This window comes from Nicotiana attenuata, unplaced genomic scaffold (assembly GCF_001879085.1).
Source record: "Nicotiana attenuata strain UT unplaced genomic scaffold, NIATTr2, whole genome shotgun sequence".
NCBI lineage: Eukaryota > Viridiplantae > Streptophyta > Magnoliopsida > Solanales > Solanaceae > Nicotiana > Nicotiana attenuata.
The window spans coordinates 1,000,416-1,015,113 of NW_017670310.1; the positions used below are offsets into that span (position 1 = coordinate 1,000,416).

Consider the following 14,698-nt stretch of genomic DNA (forward strand, 5'->3'; position numbering starts at 1 on the left):
GATACTTGAAACTTCCTCTCTCGGGGATGACTTGCGAATCAAGACTCACGTCCATGTCCGCTTCCTCGATCTTGTTGCCGCACTTGCACTCTAAGTATTCTATTTTAGTCGTTTTCAACTTAAAACCTTTAGACTCTAAAGTCTATTTCCAAATTTCTTGCCTCTCATTGACATTGCTTCGCGTCTCATCAAACTGCAGTACTAGCATTTTATAAAACACTTACCAAATTGAACGTAGACGACTCTTTCAGAAGCTAATCCTCTACCCTAAAATATAAATGAAATATTAAATTAAAAAATTAAAAATAAGAGTTATTTAGGAGAAATCATATATTATTTCTTGAACCTTTGATTCTTCTACACCCTTTATTTGATATACCTAAAGGCGAACATGCATCTAACTAAATAAGTTCAAAATAATTTGAAGCGGAATAACAAAAAAATCAAAATTTATTATGTATTAAACAAAATGCAAAAAATACTAATAGTAATTGATGTATTTTATCACGTAATTTGTGTTCATTTCACATTTAAGAGTTTTGAAAGATACATGCTCCAAAAAAGTTATTTTTCTCCCTTTTACTCTTCGATGCAAATAAAAATGTTTATTCTCTCTAAATTTTAATTTGTCATTTAATTAATTAATCTATTTTAATATATTTAATTATGGATAATTTTATATTTTTTAAAATTGTGGGACCAGACATCATATAACTCAACAGCTTGTCCAATTAATCTATTTTAATATATTTAATTATGGATAATTTTATATTTTTTAAAATTGTGGGACCAGACATCATATAACTCAACAGCTTGTCCAATCATAATTATCATCGTAATATTCCTTCTCGAAGATGGCTGTCTGTATTATGTCAAACCACTTTTCAAGAGCACAAGAAACTTTTCTCCTCCCCCGTCTTCTTTCTGCATAATTTCGTCTGATTAAATATCAATACCGAACAAGTTCAGGTACTTTCTCTTTTGAAGTGAATTTGGGCGTTTTTTTGTTCTTAGAAAAAAGTCATCATACATGTATGTAAGATCAAATTTTTGAGTTTTGAAGCTCTTTTGGGCTCTCATTTATGCAGATAATTAACACTATTAAGTAAAGGCTTTATTATTAAGCTTTAGTGGAAGTTGATCTTCTACTCTCTGTTGATATCTGATAGGTATTTGAGCTCGTGCATCTTATCCAGAATTACTTCAAGTTTATGTTCTGCGTATTAAGTTTTTTATTTCCCTTCAGAATAAGACTTTTTTCCCCTTTCCTGGTAAATCTGGAATGAATTTTTTGGATACTATTTGTGGTGTTTAACTACATTGTTAGGTCACACGAAAGATATTAACGCGTAATCCTCCAAAAAAATTAGGATTTGTAATCTTAAGAATAAGGCAAGTTACCTGCTACAATAAGTCAAGGTAACCTTACAGTGTAAAAGCTCTTTACTTTGTCCATGCATATAAGTTAAACTCATGTTTGTATTTCTGCAATTTAGTGGCACTTTTACTCACCTTAGTAGTAAGGAGCTGCTACTTGTAGTGGAAAGTGTACTAGTGAATAATAGAGGTATGGGAATCTCCCTTTGATCCAGTTCATCTAGGTGAACTTTTTATTGGTCCTGCATACTATCATACTATATTCATAATCGGATAATAGTCATTGATTCAGGCTGCTTTTGGTTACTTTAGTAGGACTCTTGGATTTAGGTGCCACTCCTTGTTCTAGGAGTTTCAGCTTTGAATAAAGAGGTTGAGGTCCATTCATGTATTCCATCCTAGAAGTGGCTTTCTCCACATGGAAAATAATTGATCTCGCTTAAGTGTTATCAAAATGATATAATACCCTTTTCCAATCTGGATGACAGTCTAATTTAATGCGGAATATGATTTCGAAATAGGTATTCACAATCCCTTGAAATGGGTTGAGAATCTTGATGTTGAACAAATCTCGTCATGGTAGCCTGGTGGAGGGATAGAATATATACGTAGCGATGGTAACACATAATAAACTTGAAACCATATGGAAAGGGGTTTGGAAAGAGAAGAAAGAAGTAAGATAGGAAAATAAGGCAAACCTGCAGTTATTTGAGCCATAAATCTCAATACATTGCCGATGACATGACTACCAAGAAATACTAGCTTTGAGCCATAGATTTTTCGCAGACGAGATGTGTGCTTCTGCCTCATTTGGGCCCAATATGAATAAGACTCATCATATAGTGCGAAAATGCATGTCATTGTAAAATGCAAAAGTACCTAAGTCATAAAATGCACAAAAAATCCTTTGGGGCAATATTGAGACCAAATGGCGTGCCTAAGCATTAGCTATGTTGTTCGGACTCTCCAAAAATGTCGTCGGGTGCATTCGGATCATCCAGAATTATTCCATTTTTGGAGGATCCGACACGGGTACGGCAGCTCTCTTGGAGAGTCCGTGCAATATAGGCCATAAGTAGACCTTTTAAGCCGTATCGTCTATCCATCTTTGGTCTGCTTTTAAGTTGATGATAGCCATTTGCTGAATCCATCTTTAAAATTTTAATAAACCTGCCATCCTTTCCAGAATTTTCCTCCATCATTGAGGTTGGAATCATTGTTTGACCATTTCGTCATTAATGTCTTGACTACCAACATATAATTGAGCTTCTACCTTTGGGAGTCGATGAAGTGCTTGTGTGGCATAATACCCAAGATATATTGTGCGTCTCAAATTCAAAAGCATCAGTCTTCCTATTATTTTGTCTGACATTGTTTGGGAAAGAGAATCTTTTAGCTCCTATTCATGCCCTATTAAAGATAACATCAATTTTCTCTAGTCAAAGCTGCATGATAGCACCCATAAGAGCTTAAAAGCTCTGTACCTGAGATATGATTGTGAAAATCTCGAAAGATTTTTGTCATAATAAAGCATTATTACAAGATGGTACTCAGACTTAAAGATTTGTGGCATCTCTAATATTGCAGCAATACCTCCTTGCCTCGTCTGCTCATTTAATGTCCTTATAGACTAAGTTCTAGTTGATCAATTTTTGCTGATCAATGCCATGGACTCGAAATGCTTCACTCTTTTATGCACATGTATTTGCTCAAGAAACCTGATCTAGAGAAGAGAGTAAAGGTAAGCGATGTCAGATGAAGGAAATGCAAGCAGAAAGTAATTGAAAAAAACCTTTGGGGTGAGATCGTTCTGAATGTTTTTGAATGGAGCAAAAAAGTCTTATGGAATTTGACTACGGGAGGGTGTTCTTACTTTTCACAAAACTTATTTTCCTTTAGATGTGAAAAGCTCAGAATCAGTTATCCTATCTGGAACACTAAGCTTATGCCTAGCCTATGATAGGTAGTATTCCCCTTCATGCCTTCTAAATTATTTATTAAGGTACTTTACGAGTCACACATTCAATATTTGCGTTTTGAAGTCCTTTGTAGAAAGTGATTTCAATGTGATACAACAGCTATCACTCTTTTACATCTTTAAAGGTAATTGGCAATAATTATAAATAGTATATTTTCCACTGTGAGGTTGGAATAGTGAGTTGCGAATGCTGATTATACTTGCTAATTCTGGTTTCACTTAATTCCAGTTTTAGGTTTGCTGGCAAACATAAACATCATGGGTGATGGTCCTCGAGGAATAGAGGTGTTTGAAGATCATTTTCAAGCTTCAACATCTGGTGAAGACTCCGTACAGAGCCCATCTGATTCTAAATATATAGGAAGTAATGATTCTTTGAGGTATATCTTCTAAAAGACATTTGAGGTGAATAAGAGTTACATATTTGTAAAGGAATTCACTTATTTTTATTTGTTTTATTCGGCTTCTCCCGTATTAGAATAGATCCATTAGTAGATCGTGGACTAGAAGAAAATTGAAAGGTGCTGCTTCGATGTTGCATTTGTTTAGCCTTAGCAAGCTACCTTGGATGTCTGGCGCAGACGGTCAAGAAAAGGTACATATTATTTAAAGTTATCCTCTAGCTGTCTAGCTTGTATTTTCCTACTGAATTGTTCTGAAGGTCATCATTATCATTGGGGTGGTGAAGAGAAAGATTATAGATATTGTCATGCATTGCAGGTAGTATTAACTGCTGCAGAAGTAGAATCTCTTCGGTCAGAAATCGCTGCTTTGGAAGAAAGAGAAGCACATTTAAAAGCTCAGTAAGATTTGATACCTCCATTTTGGGCTCTCTCATGCCTTATGCAACCTATGCTGTTTTTCCTTAAACGTAACCATGTGCATGGTTGGTTTCCGTTTGATAGTATTTGGGGGGGGGGGGGGGGGGACATAGTTTGGGAAAACCCGAAATCCAAATCGAAATTTGATTTTTTTTTGGATTTTTGGTTTGGACTTTCAGATTATGGATTAGAATTCAGATTTAAATTTTTAAATTTTTTAGATTTCGGATTGGATGTTGGATTTGCTACTTCAGATTTTTGCTCATTCTTATCGGCCTTATTAATGTCGTTGTTGCATTTTCTTGATAATGATTTTATTACTTGAATACTTTATTTGGATGGTTGCTGTGAGAATAATGAACATTTTAGGCAATTCAACATTAATACTTCATTTGGATATTTATTTTTGTAAGAAGAAGAAACAACTCAACTTGTAGGCTCAAAACCGAAAATCCAAAATATCTAAACCTATTAATCTGAATTGAACTTAAAAAATACGATCCAATCCGAGCTTATTTGGATTGGATTTGGATTGTCATTTCTTCAATCTGAAAACCGAAAATCCCAACCGAAATTTTCATATCCAATCCGAACTGCCGGAAAACTCATCCCTAGATAGTATTGGGATTTTGTTTTCTTATTGTGAAACTAAGAAGGGCCTCTCAAGATTGGTGTGGTCATTGTTATTTCTAGATAATAGTATTTTACCTTACAAAAAAATAGTTAGTTATAGATTATATGGTTACAATAGTTCATCATTCACCATGTTCAATCCCTAATGCTTGCGAGGCTCCTCTACAATCATCATTGGCGACCACTGTGAATATCATTTTGAGAATTCAAAAGCACAATAGCTCATCTCTTTTTAAGTGTAATATTAACATGGTCATAAATTTAAATCTTTTCAACTTCTAACAGCAGTGACCCCAAGGATTTGAGTCAAACCGCCCCCGGCTTTGGTTCAACGGCAAAAGTAGTATGACACAGCTGTATGGTAGGTTCTGGTCACGAGTTCGCATCTGCTGCTGAACCAAGTCTGGTGTTTAAATGGAGAAGGGTAGAGGGATGACCCCATTATCCACTGACTTTCAAAGCGAGAAACAAGGGATATCTCGGTTAATGAAAGCAATAGAATTGGGCCAAAGTTAGTTGCACCACTTTTTATCTTAATTTATTTCCTAAGTTTAATTGGGTTAAAAACATGGAAATTTGTTGCAGTTTTCACCTTCCTTCCAAACGAAGAATTTGTTAAAGGTAGAGCAATGATGAGTATCTGATGGCAAAGCTGCGTAACGTACTCCTACATGGGTTCAGTATGTCCAATTATTGAACACTTATATAAGAGCAATCAGTAGTAGTTGCTGCATCAAACATGGGTACAAAGACCTAGCAAGAGCAATTGAGTGGATAAATCAAAATCCAAAACAGAAATCGGAGCCAGAGATGTGAATTGAATGTACTTTAGAATAAAGGTCTCCTCACTGGGATGGGTCCCTGATTCTAAAACAAGTACACAAATTGTAATTGAAAACATGACTATTTTACTTTAAGCGTTATTATCATTTCTAGGTATAGGGAAATCCATATCGAATTTCACCAATAGAAATTTTATATAGCATGACTGGCTTTACCAGAGAATGAGAAGACCTGAATTATCTATGTAATACCTTCTCTAAACAGCCTCCAAAGTCCCTTATTGTTATGCTACTATCACCTAATAGTGAATGAAACGTTATACAAACAGTTGAGAATGGAGTCAAGTCCCAGTTTTAACAAAAACGAGGGATCTTCTCTCGTGACAAATGTAAAGTACTGTTCAAGGATCACCAATTAGTCCTACAGAACTTCACGACTAACTAATGTTACAGAGAGGAACAGAGCCTTCAGTAAAAATAATGACTACTCCGTCAAAAGAGTATTGTCTTTTTGATTTTCATTATTTTTTCTCTTCACAGATTACAACACATTGATGAAGTAGTACGGGCTGCACGGCTTTCGGGGTATTTGGACATGAGAATGGTATTAAAGAGCCAGCAGCTATCATAATCTTAACACTGTTTGGATTTCAGACAATACTTCATTGAATTTACATTTTTTGTTTCACAATTTTATTCTGCCTTTTTTCGATAGAGATGGGCAACTTTACCCGGAGAACCTCTTCCAGTTGATGACACTGATGTTGATGATTGGCTTCCAAGATTTTTTGTCCTTCAGGGATCGTGTATTTTCTGGTATTCGTCAAGCACTGGTAATTTTTTCAACAGTTTAAGTGTCTGTAGGCATGCATTTCTTGATACTCTCCAACTGCTGTGTAAACATGTTATTCCAAGCTCTTAATGGTGGTACTATCACACTGTATTTTTTGCCCAGCCCCTCTATCAGACAACTTTTAAATTTTACTATGAAGAATTTTTCAACCATTTATTTAGATAGCCAGATAATCCTTAAATGACGTCTTAGAAGTTTTTGCTGATTTTGGTATTTATTACAATCTAATGGATCACCTTGAATTTCTTGGTATCTCCTAGATGTTTTGTTGAGTCAAGATTAACTGGTTTGAGATATTAAGTAGGCGTTTGGACATAAGAATTGTAAAATTCCAAAAAATGGTGAAATTTTTTTTCAAGTGAAAATGGTATTTGAAATTTAGAGTTGTGTTTGGACATAAAATTCAGTTTGGGTTGTTTTTGAAGTTTTGTGAGTGATATGAGTGAAAATTTTGAAAAATAGCTTTTTGGAGTTTTTTAAATTTTCGAAAATTTCCAAAATACATCTTCAAGTGAAAATTGGAAATTTTATGAACAAACGCTGATTTCGAAAAAAAGTGAAAATTTTTTGGAAAAAGGGAAATTTTTTTTATGTCCAAACAGGCTCTAAAAACTAGAGATGGCAATTTCTGGTGTGTTACTAAATCCTCACCCTACCGAACCTCGAAAATCCTCCAGCTTGACCCACACCTAGCAAGCAGGTGGGTGAAATATTCATATCTTATGTCGACAATGTTTCAAGGACATAGAAAATGGTAGAAGACAGTGTATGGCTGGGGATGATGAAAAAAACCGAAAGAATAGCAGACTAGACAAACCTATAGGGTGCTAGACAGGTAGTGCTTATAAACAGGGTGCTAGACAGGTATTGCTTATAAACAGGGTGCTAGACTGACCACGGACAAATGTGGCGTCACTATTTCCTATGTCAGTTAAGGAGGAGAGCAAGTTCGATAAACTTGGGAGAAACTTTTTATGTTAGGGTAGCAAGGAGAAGGAAGCCAATCACTTGGTAAGATGGAGCACTGTTACAAAAACCAAAGAGAGGGGATTGAATGGGATTTAGAAATATGAGGTTGTTGAATAAGAGCTTGCTTATAGAAATGGTTATGAAAGTTTAATGCCAAAGAGGAAGCATTATCAAGGAGTTTAATCGACGAGAAATATGGTAGGAGGAGAATGGTGTATAGAGTTGGTGACAAGAACTCACTGGGAAGGAATTTGGAGCACATTATGGCGCTGAAGCATAGTTTTGTCTAAAAAATTTGAAAGTTGGCGATGCCAGGAAAGTCTCTTTCTAGCACGACAATTAGATAGAGCATTCTCCTTTGAAAGAGTGAAGAAATAAAGAGAGAATAAGGTGTTGAAGATTTGGTGACAATAGAATATAAGAGATAGTATTTTTAGGTGTGAATACAATCCACATATTATACTTAGCAGATGATGAACTAACTTCAAATTAATACTTAGAGGATTCTAACATGTCCCTCAAACTCAGTGAGGGGAACAAAGTTGTACATACATTGAAAACATAAAAAGATTAAACACCATCGGAGAACCTAGGTAGAATCTTGTTGGAAAAGGTTGCTGCCAAAAAAAATGGTTGGAAAGAGGAACATCGCTGCCAGAACGGTCACAAAAAATTAGCCGTAGAATAGGCCGAACTATCACAAAAGAGGTGTGGTTTCTCTGGAACATTTACTGAAAAGAAACATGATGCAGCCAGCAGCTACAGAAGGAAACACGATGCTGCCGGAATGGTCACCAAAATAGACATGGTGTCACCGGAGCGATTGCCAATAAAAAAATGTTGTACTACGAGATCGATTGCCAGAATAGAGTGTGCTGCAGCCAAAGCAGCCACTGCAGAGAGGTATGGCGCCTTTGGTCGCCGGTTGCTGGTGATGAGTGGTAATGTCCGCTGAAAGAAGAAGAGAAAAAAAAATTGGTTAAGCAGGTGACCCCTGCTTATTAGCAGAATTTACTTGAGTCTCTACCGACACTATAGATCCTCTGCTATCATGTGAAAATATAAAAGACACCTATTTTTAGGTGTGAGATAAAATCCAAATCTTATATAGCGGTCTCCAGATTAAATCAATCTGGTCCTGATCACTCATTTAAAATTGGCAATAGCTGGAGCATAGTGTTCAACTAGAACGACTGGAAGGTGAAGATGATGACAAAACACCACCTAACCTAGGAGGCACTCCGAGGACATTCTAATTTCTAATGCTGCAGACAATTTGGTTTGAAAAATGCAAGACAAGTGGATATTTACGTGCTATAACTCACAGTGATAGCAAGTGATAACTAGAGCCATACATGCTCTATGGAACAGAAGGGATTTGAAGCGACTATAGGACATGTTAAGAAAATGTACGCCTCAAATAGCTAAATTATGAGGTGAGGACTGCTCAAAACCATTTAAGGAGACAACATCCAGGTTTTCTCAACCAATGTGTGACATTCTAACATCCCCCTTCCCTCTCCCGCCTACAACCGGACATTTGGCGTGTGGAAAATATAACATGGGGGTCTTACATTGAGTAAATCAAGAATAGGTTCCATCTTAAGGAAATAGACATTGGGCCTAACTTAAACTCAAAATCTAACTCGTGAGGTGAGGATTGCCCAAAATTATATAAGGAGAAAATAACATATTCTTACAATCATGTGGGACATATTAACATAACACAATCCCAGCTTGTATCTGGTGGATAATCTGAAGAGAAAGGAACCTAAGATGCTTCAAGGGCAATGAACTCCTTGCCAATTAAGCTGAATTGCTTATTTTTGCTTTTATTTGGTTGAAAATGGGATATCTTCATTAAGCTGAAACCTTTGTGGATTATATAGATTCCAAATACAACTAGAAGGGGATATACTTTTGCTTTTTGGATGTACATGTCACAGCACCATCTTAGTGCTATATGCCATTATTAAAATTCCTGGTGTGTCCGCGGGTCCCTTCCTCTCAACGTCTGAAAGAACACTCTAATGGCAAGTCGGGCTAATTCTTTTAGTCGATGATAAAAGAATTTAGGAACATAATAATAGGGAAGAAACGCCAGGTGATACTAAGACAAAGTTACCCAAATAAGGGGGGATCAAAGTAAAAAAAGAAAAAGAAAAAAGAGCAGTCGGGTGCACAAAGCATCCCGCATTCATTCGGGGTCGGGGGAAGGGCCACATCCCAAGGGGTGTAACGTAGGTAGTCTATCTTGGAGCAAGCATCAATAACTGATTCACGGCTCGAATCCGTGACCTATAGGCCACATGGAGGCAACTTTACCGTTCCTCCAAGACTCCCCTTCGGGGGGAGGGGGAGGGATCAAAACAAGCATATGTTAAAAGTTTGTGGGGGTGTTATTGAAGCAAGCTTAGTTTGGTTTCAGTTTGATTCAGAAGAAAAGAAAGAAATTTTGTTTTCTAGTGGTGTGCAGTTTTATTCCATAAAGAACAAGAGTGCTTTCACACCAAAAAAAATGAAGCAACTTGTTTAGAAAGCTAAAGGTTTTTTAAAGAACCTTTTGGGGCCGAGCATGGCCTAAATTTCCATTCTTCACCCTCTACCTCTTCTACTCTAAGTTGCTCGGAGACGGATGCCGTTGTTCGACATGGGTGCGGATCTAGAGGTCGGATCCTTCGAGATGTAAATTTTCAGATTCGGGGATACGGATCCTAGTACGAATACAAGTGGAGGGATCCGGCTAAAAATAATTCAAAAAAAATATATAAAAATATCTCTATAGTAGAAGAAATGTTGTGGAATACTTACGGATAGTTTGTAAAGAGTAGATTTCATTTTTATTCTCAAGTAGTAGATAAGTAAATGATTGATTTCCTAGATAAGGTAATGCTATTTTCTTCAAATTTACCCTAGTTTTGGTTCTGATTTCGGGAATCAAATTGTATTGTCTCGAATTTTTTCGTCCATCATGGTCAAAGTACCCAAAATTGTTTGACAAGATCTGTTACGGATCTCATACTCACACTCATACTAGTGTCGTATCGACAAGGTGCGGCACCTAAACTGCCATGTCAGAGCAACTTAGCTTCTACTATAGATAGAGCAGGGACAAACACCTGCGGTTGGGGTTGCAATTATCTTATCTATTTGGAATATAGCTGAATCTTTAAATACCTCACCTTATAGTGGGATATCTCTTGTTCTTTGACGATCTGTTCTGCATTTTCTCTTATCTTTCTTGATTTAATGGTTTATCTTCGTTTTCATTAACTTCATTTCAGAATGCTTCCAAAGTTTAGCTGCAGTTTTATTATATATCCTTGGCGTTTCTCTCTCTAAATCATTTCTGATTCTGTCCTATTCTATTTTGGTGAATATGGATATTCTGATGTTTCCCATAGCTATGAAGATGTTATTTCTTGAATAAATATGTTGCAGATCTAAGCCCCCAAGATTCAACCCTCCTATCAGATATCGTTGAAGTTGGAACTTTACCTTGCCTGATACGAGACAATAAGGAGAAACGATATTGCTTTTATATCTCAACTTGTTATGGACTGAAATATGAATGCTCTAGTACTTCTAAGATGAAGGTAATGGTTTTATCTGGACCATTTTGTTTGAAGTAACTATTCTGATCTCTGTCTTGGTATATCCCCTTGGTATCATTCGCTTGTTCCATCTCAAATAAGGTGGAAAACTATTATCTGATATATATTATATTTAAACATAATCAATTCATTTTCATCTTCCATTTGCATGCTCTCTGTTTTCCTTTTTTTTCAGGTTGATTCCTGGTTGGCAGCTTTACAGAGTGCTCTTAAGCTCAAGGTCTGATTGTACAACACTTGATGAGATTACTAAGAATTGACACGATCTGCTATTGGCAGCAACATCATGTAATAAAGCCAGAATTAGAAGCAAAAGCATATATCACTCTTTCAAAAGTTTGACTGCAACTTTTTACTAATATTTAGCCAGTGTATTCTGTACATAATCTAGCATGCTGGCTTCAGCCTTTGTACAGTGTTGAAGTTAGATTATGATAAATACCTTTCAACATACGCTTAGTGTATGCTTTGGGCTGATTTTGTCATGTACAACTTAAGCTTGGTATCTAGATCTTTACACAAATAGCCGGTCCATATTCATTGTTTACTTTTTCTAGCCATATACATAATTTATACATTGATTATACACAATTATACACATGTAATATATAAATTATGCATATATTATACCTCTACCGGCTATTTGGATTAATTCTTGCTACAAAAATAGAGAAAGCTTGCTGCCTCTCTGTGGCAACGCATTCTCAAAGCGTTTCAGCTGGAATTAGATACATTAATGGTAAGTTTAGATCCATTCCTTACTGTTCCTGTTTCTCTTATGAGAAAGGTAACCATGACAACCTTATGCATTCAGCAGATAGAACATATACCATCTAAAACTGAGAGTTAATTCCCTAGATAACCCAATCCCTAATTCTATTATTAGTTTCAAACGCAAAATTTTTACTTCAGGGTAGGGGTAAGGTATGCGTATACACTACACTTCTCATACCTCACTTGTGAGAACTCACTGAGTTTGATGTTGTAGTTTCAAACGCAAAATTTTCTAAAAATTGTTCAATCGCTATTAGTGTGAGAACATAGAATTGAGCTGAACGATGATAGTAGAAATGAGGAAGACATGATATATTGATATGTCATTTTCCAATAGAACCTCATCATCTCCTCATCTTATTCTTATTTTTCATTTTCATGATCCTTCACCGTAAAATCATTTTTGTTTAATCAGAGGTAGAAGTTCATTTATGTAGTACTGAGCTAATGTTCTTTGAAATTTTAAGGGATTTTCACCTTCCTATGCACTATTAGAAACATTATTACCCTCCATACTCAAGTTTCAATTTAATTACATAGGCATATACAATTTACCAATTATATACATTTTAGGAATTAAATGAGTATCCCTTTATATTAGGAATTGGATAAGGAATCAATTATTTCCCATCCCCTCTCTCTCTCCCCCTGCTCTCTCTCTCTCTCTCTCTCTCTCTCTCTCTCTCTCTCTCTCTCTCTCTCTCTCTCTCTCTCTCTCTCTCTCTCTGTGTGTGTGTGTGTGTGTGTCTCTCAATCTCTCGTTCTCTGTTCTTTCCCCAATTTTTCTTTCTCTGATGTTCTCTATTTTTTATCCTTTCATGTTGTATATATTTTCAATGAAATTCGTCAATGGATTTCAGTCGTTTTATTAGAGAGTTTTAACTTAGCAATTTCCTTTCATGTTGCACAATTGGTGTTCAAATTGAAACAGTCAATCAATAAATTTTGTAGGCGTTTGACTCTCCGCCATTGGCAACCATTAAAAAATTTTGAAGCTTTGAATTCGAATTTGGGCTTTCAAAAACTATCATTTATTTGGATTGGGTGTAGTTACGACTGGAAATATTGTTTGGAGTTTATATATCAATTTTGAGGGTGTTTGGTGAAGATTAGACTTGATTTTGGCTGAATTTCAGATTAAAACTCGAAGAAGAAGAACACATGACATACAATATACTTACGAAATTCTAGTAAAGTTGTAGTATAATTGTATGTAACATGTATTCTGTTGTAGTTATATGTATATTTTTTTATTTGAATGTTGTATGAAAGTTGAAAAATAGTTGTATAATGTATGACTCGTTGTATAAAATTTGTATTAAGTTATCAATACTATCTTTTACATAAAATTTGTTGATATGTATCAAAATTGTATTAAGAGAGAAAGTTTTGATTGGAATTTTAGAGAGGAAGAAAACACACATCACATAAAAAATATATACAAATCAGATACAAAATATACAAAAGACATATTGTATAAAATTTGTACGATAATTGTATTTAAGTTGTATGATATTGTAGATGTATTTTAACTAGGCAAACATAATGTATGAAAGTTGTAGATACATTGTAAGTAAATATATAATATATAATTAGTTGTATGAAATTTATTCTTAGTATGTATGTTGTGAGGTGTATAAAGTATGTTAAAAGTGAGTAGTATTTTAAGTAATTTGAGATAATTCTTCGTTATGTGGATAATTGAGTAATTATGAATTTTTAGGGGAGATTAACTATGTAATTAAGCATATTTGGATAAGAATTAGAGAGAAATTCAAAAATAGCCAGATTTACAAGTGGTCGTTCAAAAATAGCCCAGTTTCAAAAGTAATCGAAATTTAGCCACTTTTCATGTAAAGATAAATCTAAGCGAAAACACTGTTCAAAACCCGGAAAATACACCAGTATATTATGTTGGAGTTCCAGCATAAGTATACTTGAACTCCAGCATATTATACTGGAGTTCCAGCATAAGTATGCTGGAACTCCAGCATAATATGATGGAGTTCCAGCATAAGTATACTAGAACTCCAGCATAATATACTGGAGTTCCAGCAAAGTATACCGGTCCAGTATAATATGGTTCAAAAATAGCCAGATTTACAAGTGGTCGTTCAAAAATAGCCCAGTTTCAAAAGTAATCGAAATTTAGCCACTTTTCATGTAAAGATAAATCTAAGCGAAAACACTGTTCAAAACCCGAAAAATACACCAGTATATTATGTTGGAGTTCCAGCATAAGTATACTTGAACTCCAGCATATTATACTGGAGTTCCAGCAAAAGTATGCTGGAACTCCAGCATAATATGATGGAGTTCCAACATAAGTATACTAGAACTCCAGCATAATATACTGGAGTTCCACCAAAGTATACCGGTCCAGTATAATATGGTGGAAGTTCATACACAAGTGCTCAAATCTCCAGTATATTATGCTGGAACTTTCCGTGTGTTGGAGTTCCAGCATAATATGCTGGAAGTTCATACACAGGTGCACCAAACTTCAGTGTATTATGCTGGACCAGTCTCTGTTGCAGCAAAATAGTGGCTATTTTTCATTGACTTGGTAAACGGTGGCTATTTTTGAATGACTAGTCCGAAAACTGGCTAGACCGTGCTATTTTTACAAGAATTGATGGGCCTCAACGTGGCATCTAGTTAAAGCCCAAATTAATGACTCTTAAGTCATGTAATTTGGTGGCAGAGGACTTGTTTCCAAAGTCATCAAAAGTGTGGGCCCACACCCATTAATACAAAAGACTTCTTGAATTCACTAAATGAAGATATTACATCTTCCAAGGTGACGGATGAACTTCAGCAAAGAAAAGTTACCTAAGATGACGATCAAAATTCACAAAAGGCCTTCTTTAATATATAGAATGGAGATGCTTATATCC

At 35.5% G+C, this 14,698-nt stretch overlaps 1 protein-coding gene across 4 annotated transcripts; it reads left to right on the forward strand.

Moving 5' to 3' along the window:
• The first annotated feature begins 845 nt into the window (after positions 1 to 845).
• On the forward strand, positions 846 to 11,478 carry LOC109237620. 4 transcript variants are annotated; one of them, XM_019403941.1, is made up of 8 exons: positions 846 to 969; positions 3,585 to 3,735; positions 3,839 to 3,950; positions 4,076 to 4,158; positions 6,132 to 6,195; positions 6,307 to 6,424; positions 10,855 to 11,009; positions 11,203 to 11,478. In XM_019403941.1, the coding sequence occupies exons 2-8, from the start codon at positions 3,614 to 3,616 to the stop codon at positions 11,251 to 11,253; spliced, it is 705 nt and encodes a 234-aa protein (XP_019259486.1). In that variant the 5' UTR covers positions 846 to 969; positions 3,585 to 3,613; the 3' UTR covers positions 11,254 to 11,478. The 4 variants fall into 4 exon arrangements, with proteins under 4 accessions (XP_019259486.1, XP_019259488.1, XP_019259487.1 ...); XM_019403943.1 differs by lacking the exon at positions 846 to 969 and adding an exon at positions 996 to 1,032; XM_019403942.1 differs by lacking the exon at positions 846 to 969 and adding an exon at positions 1,086 to 1,169.
• The last annotated feature ends 3,220 nt before the right edge of the window (positions 11,479 to 14,698 follow it).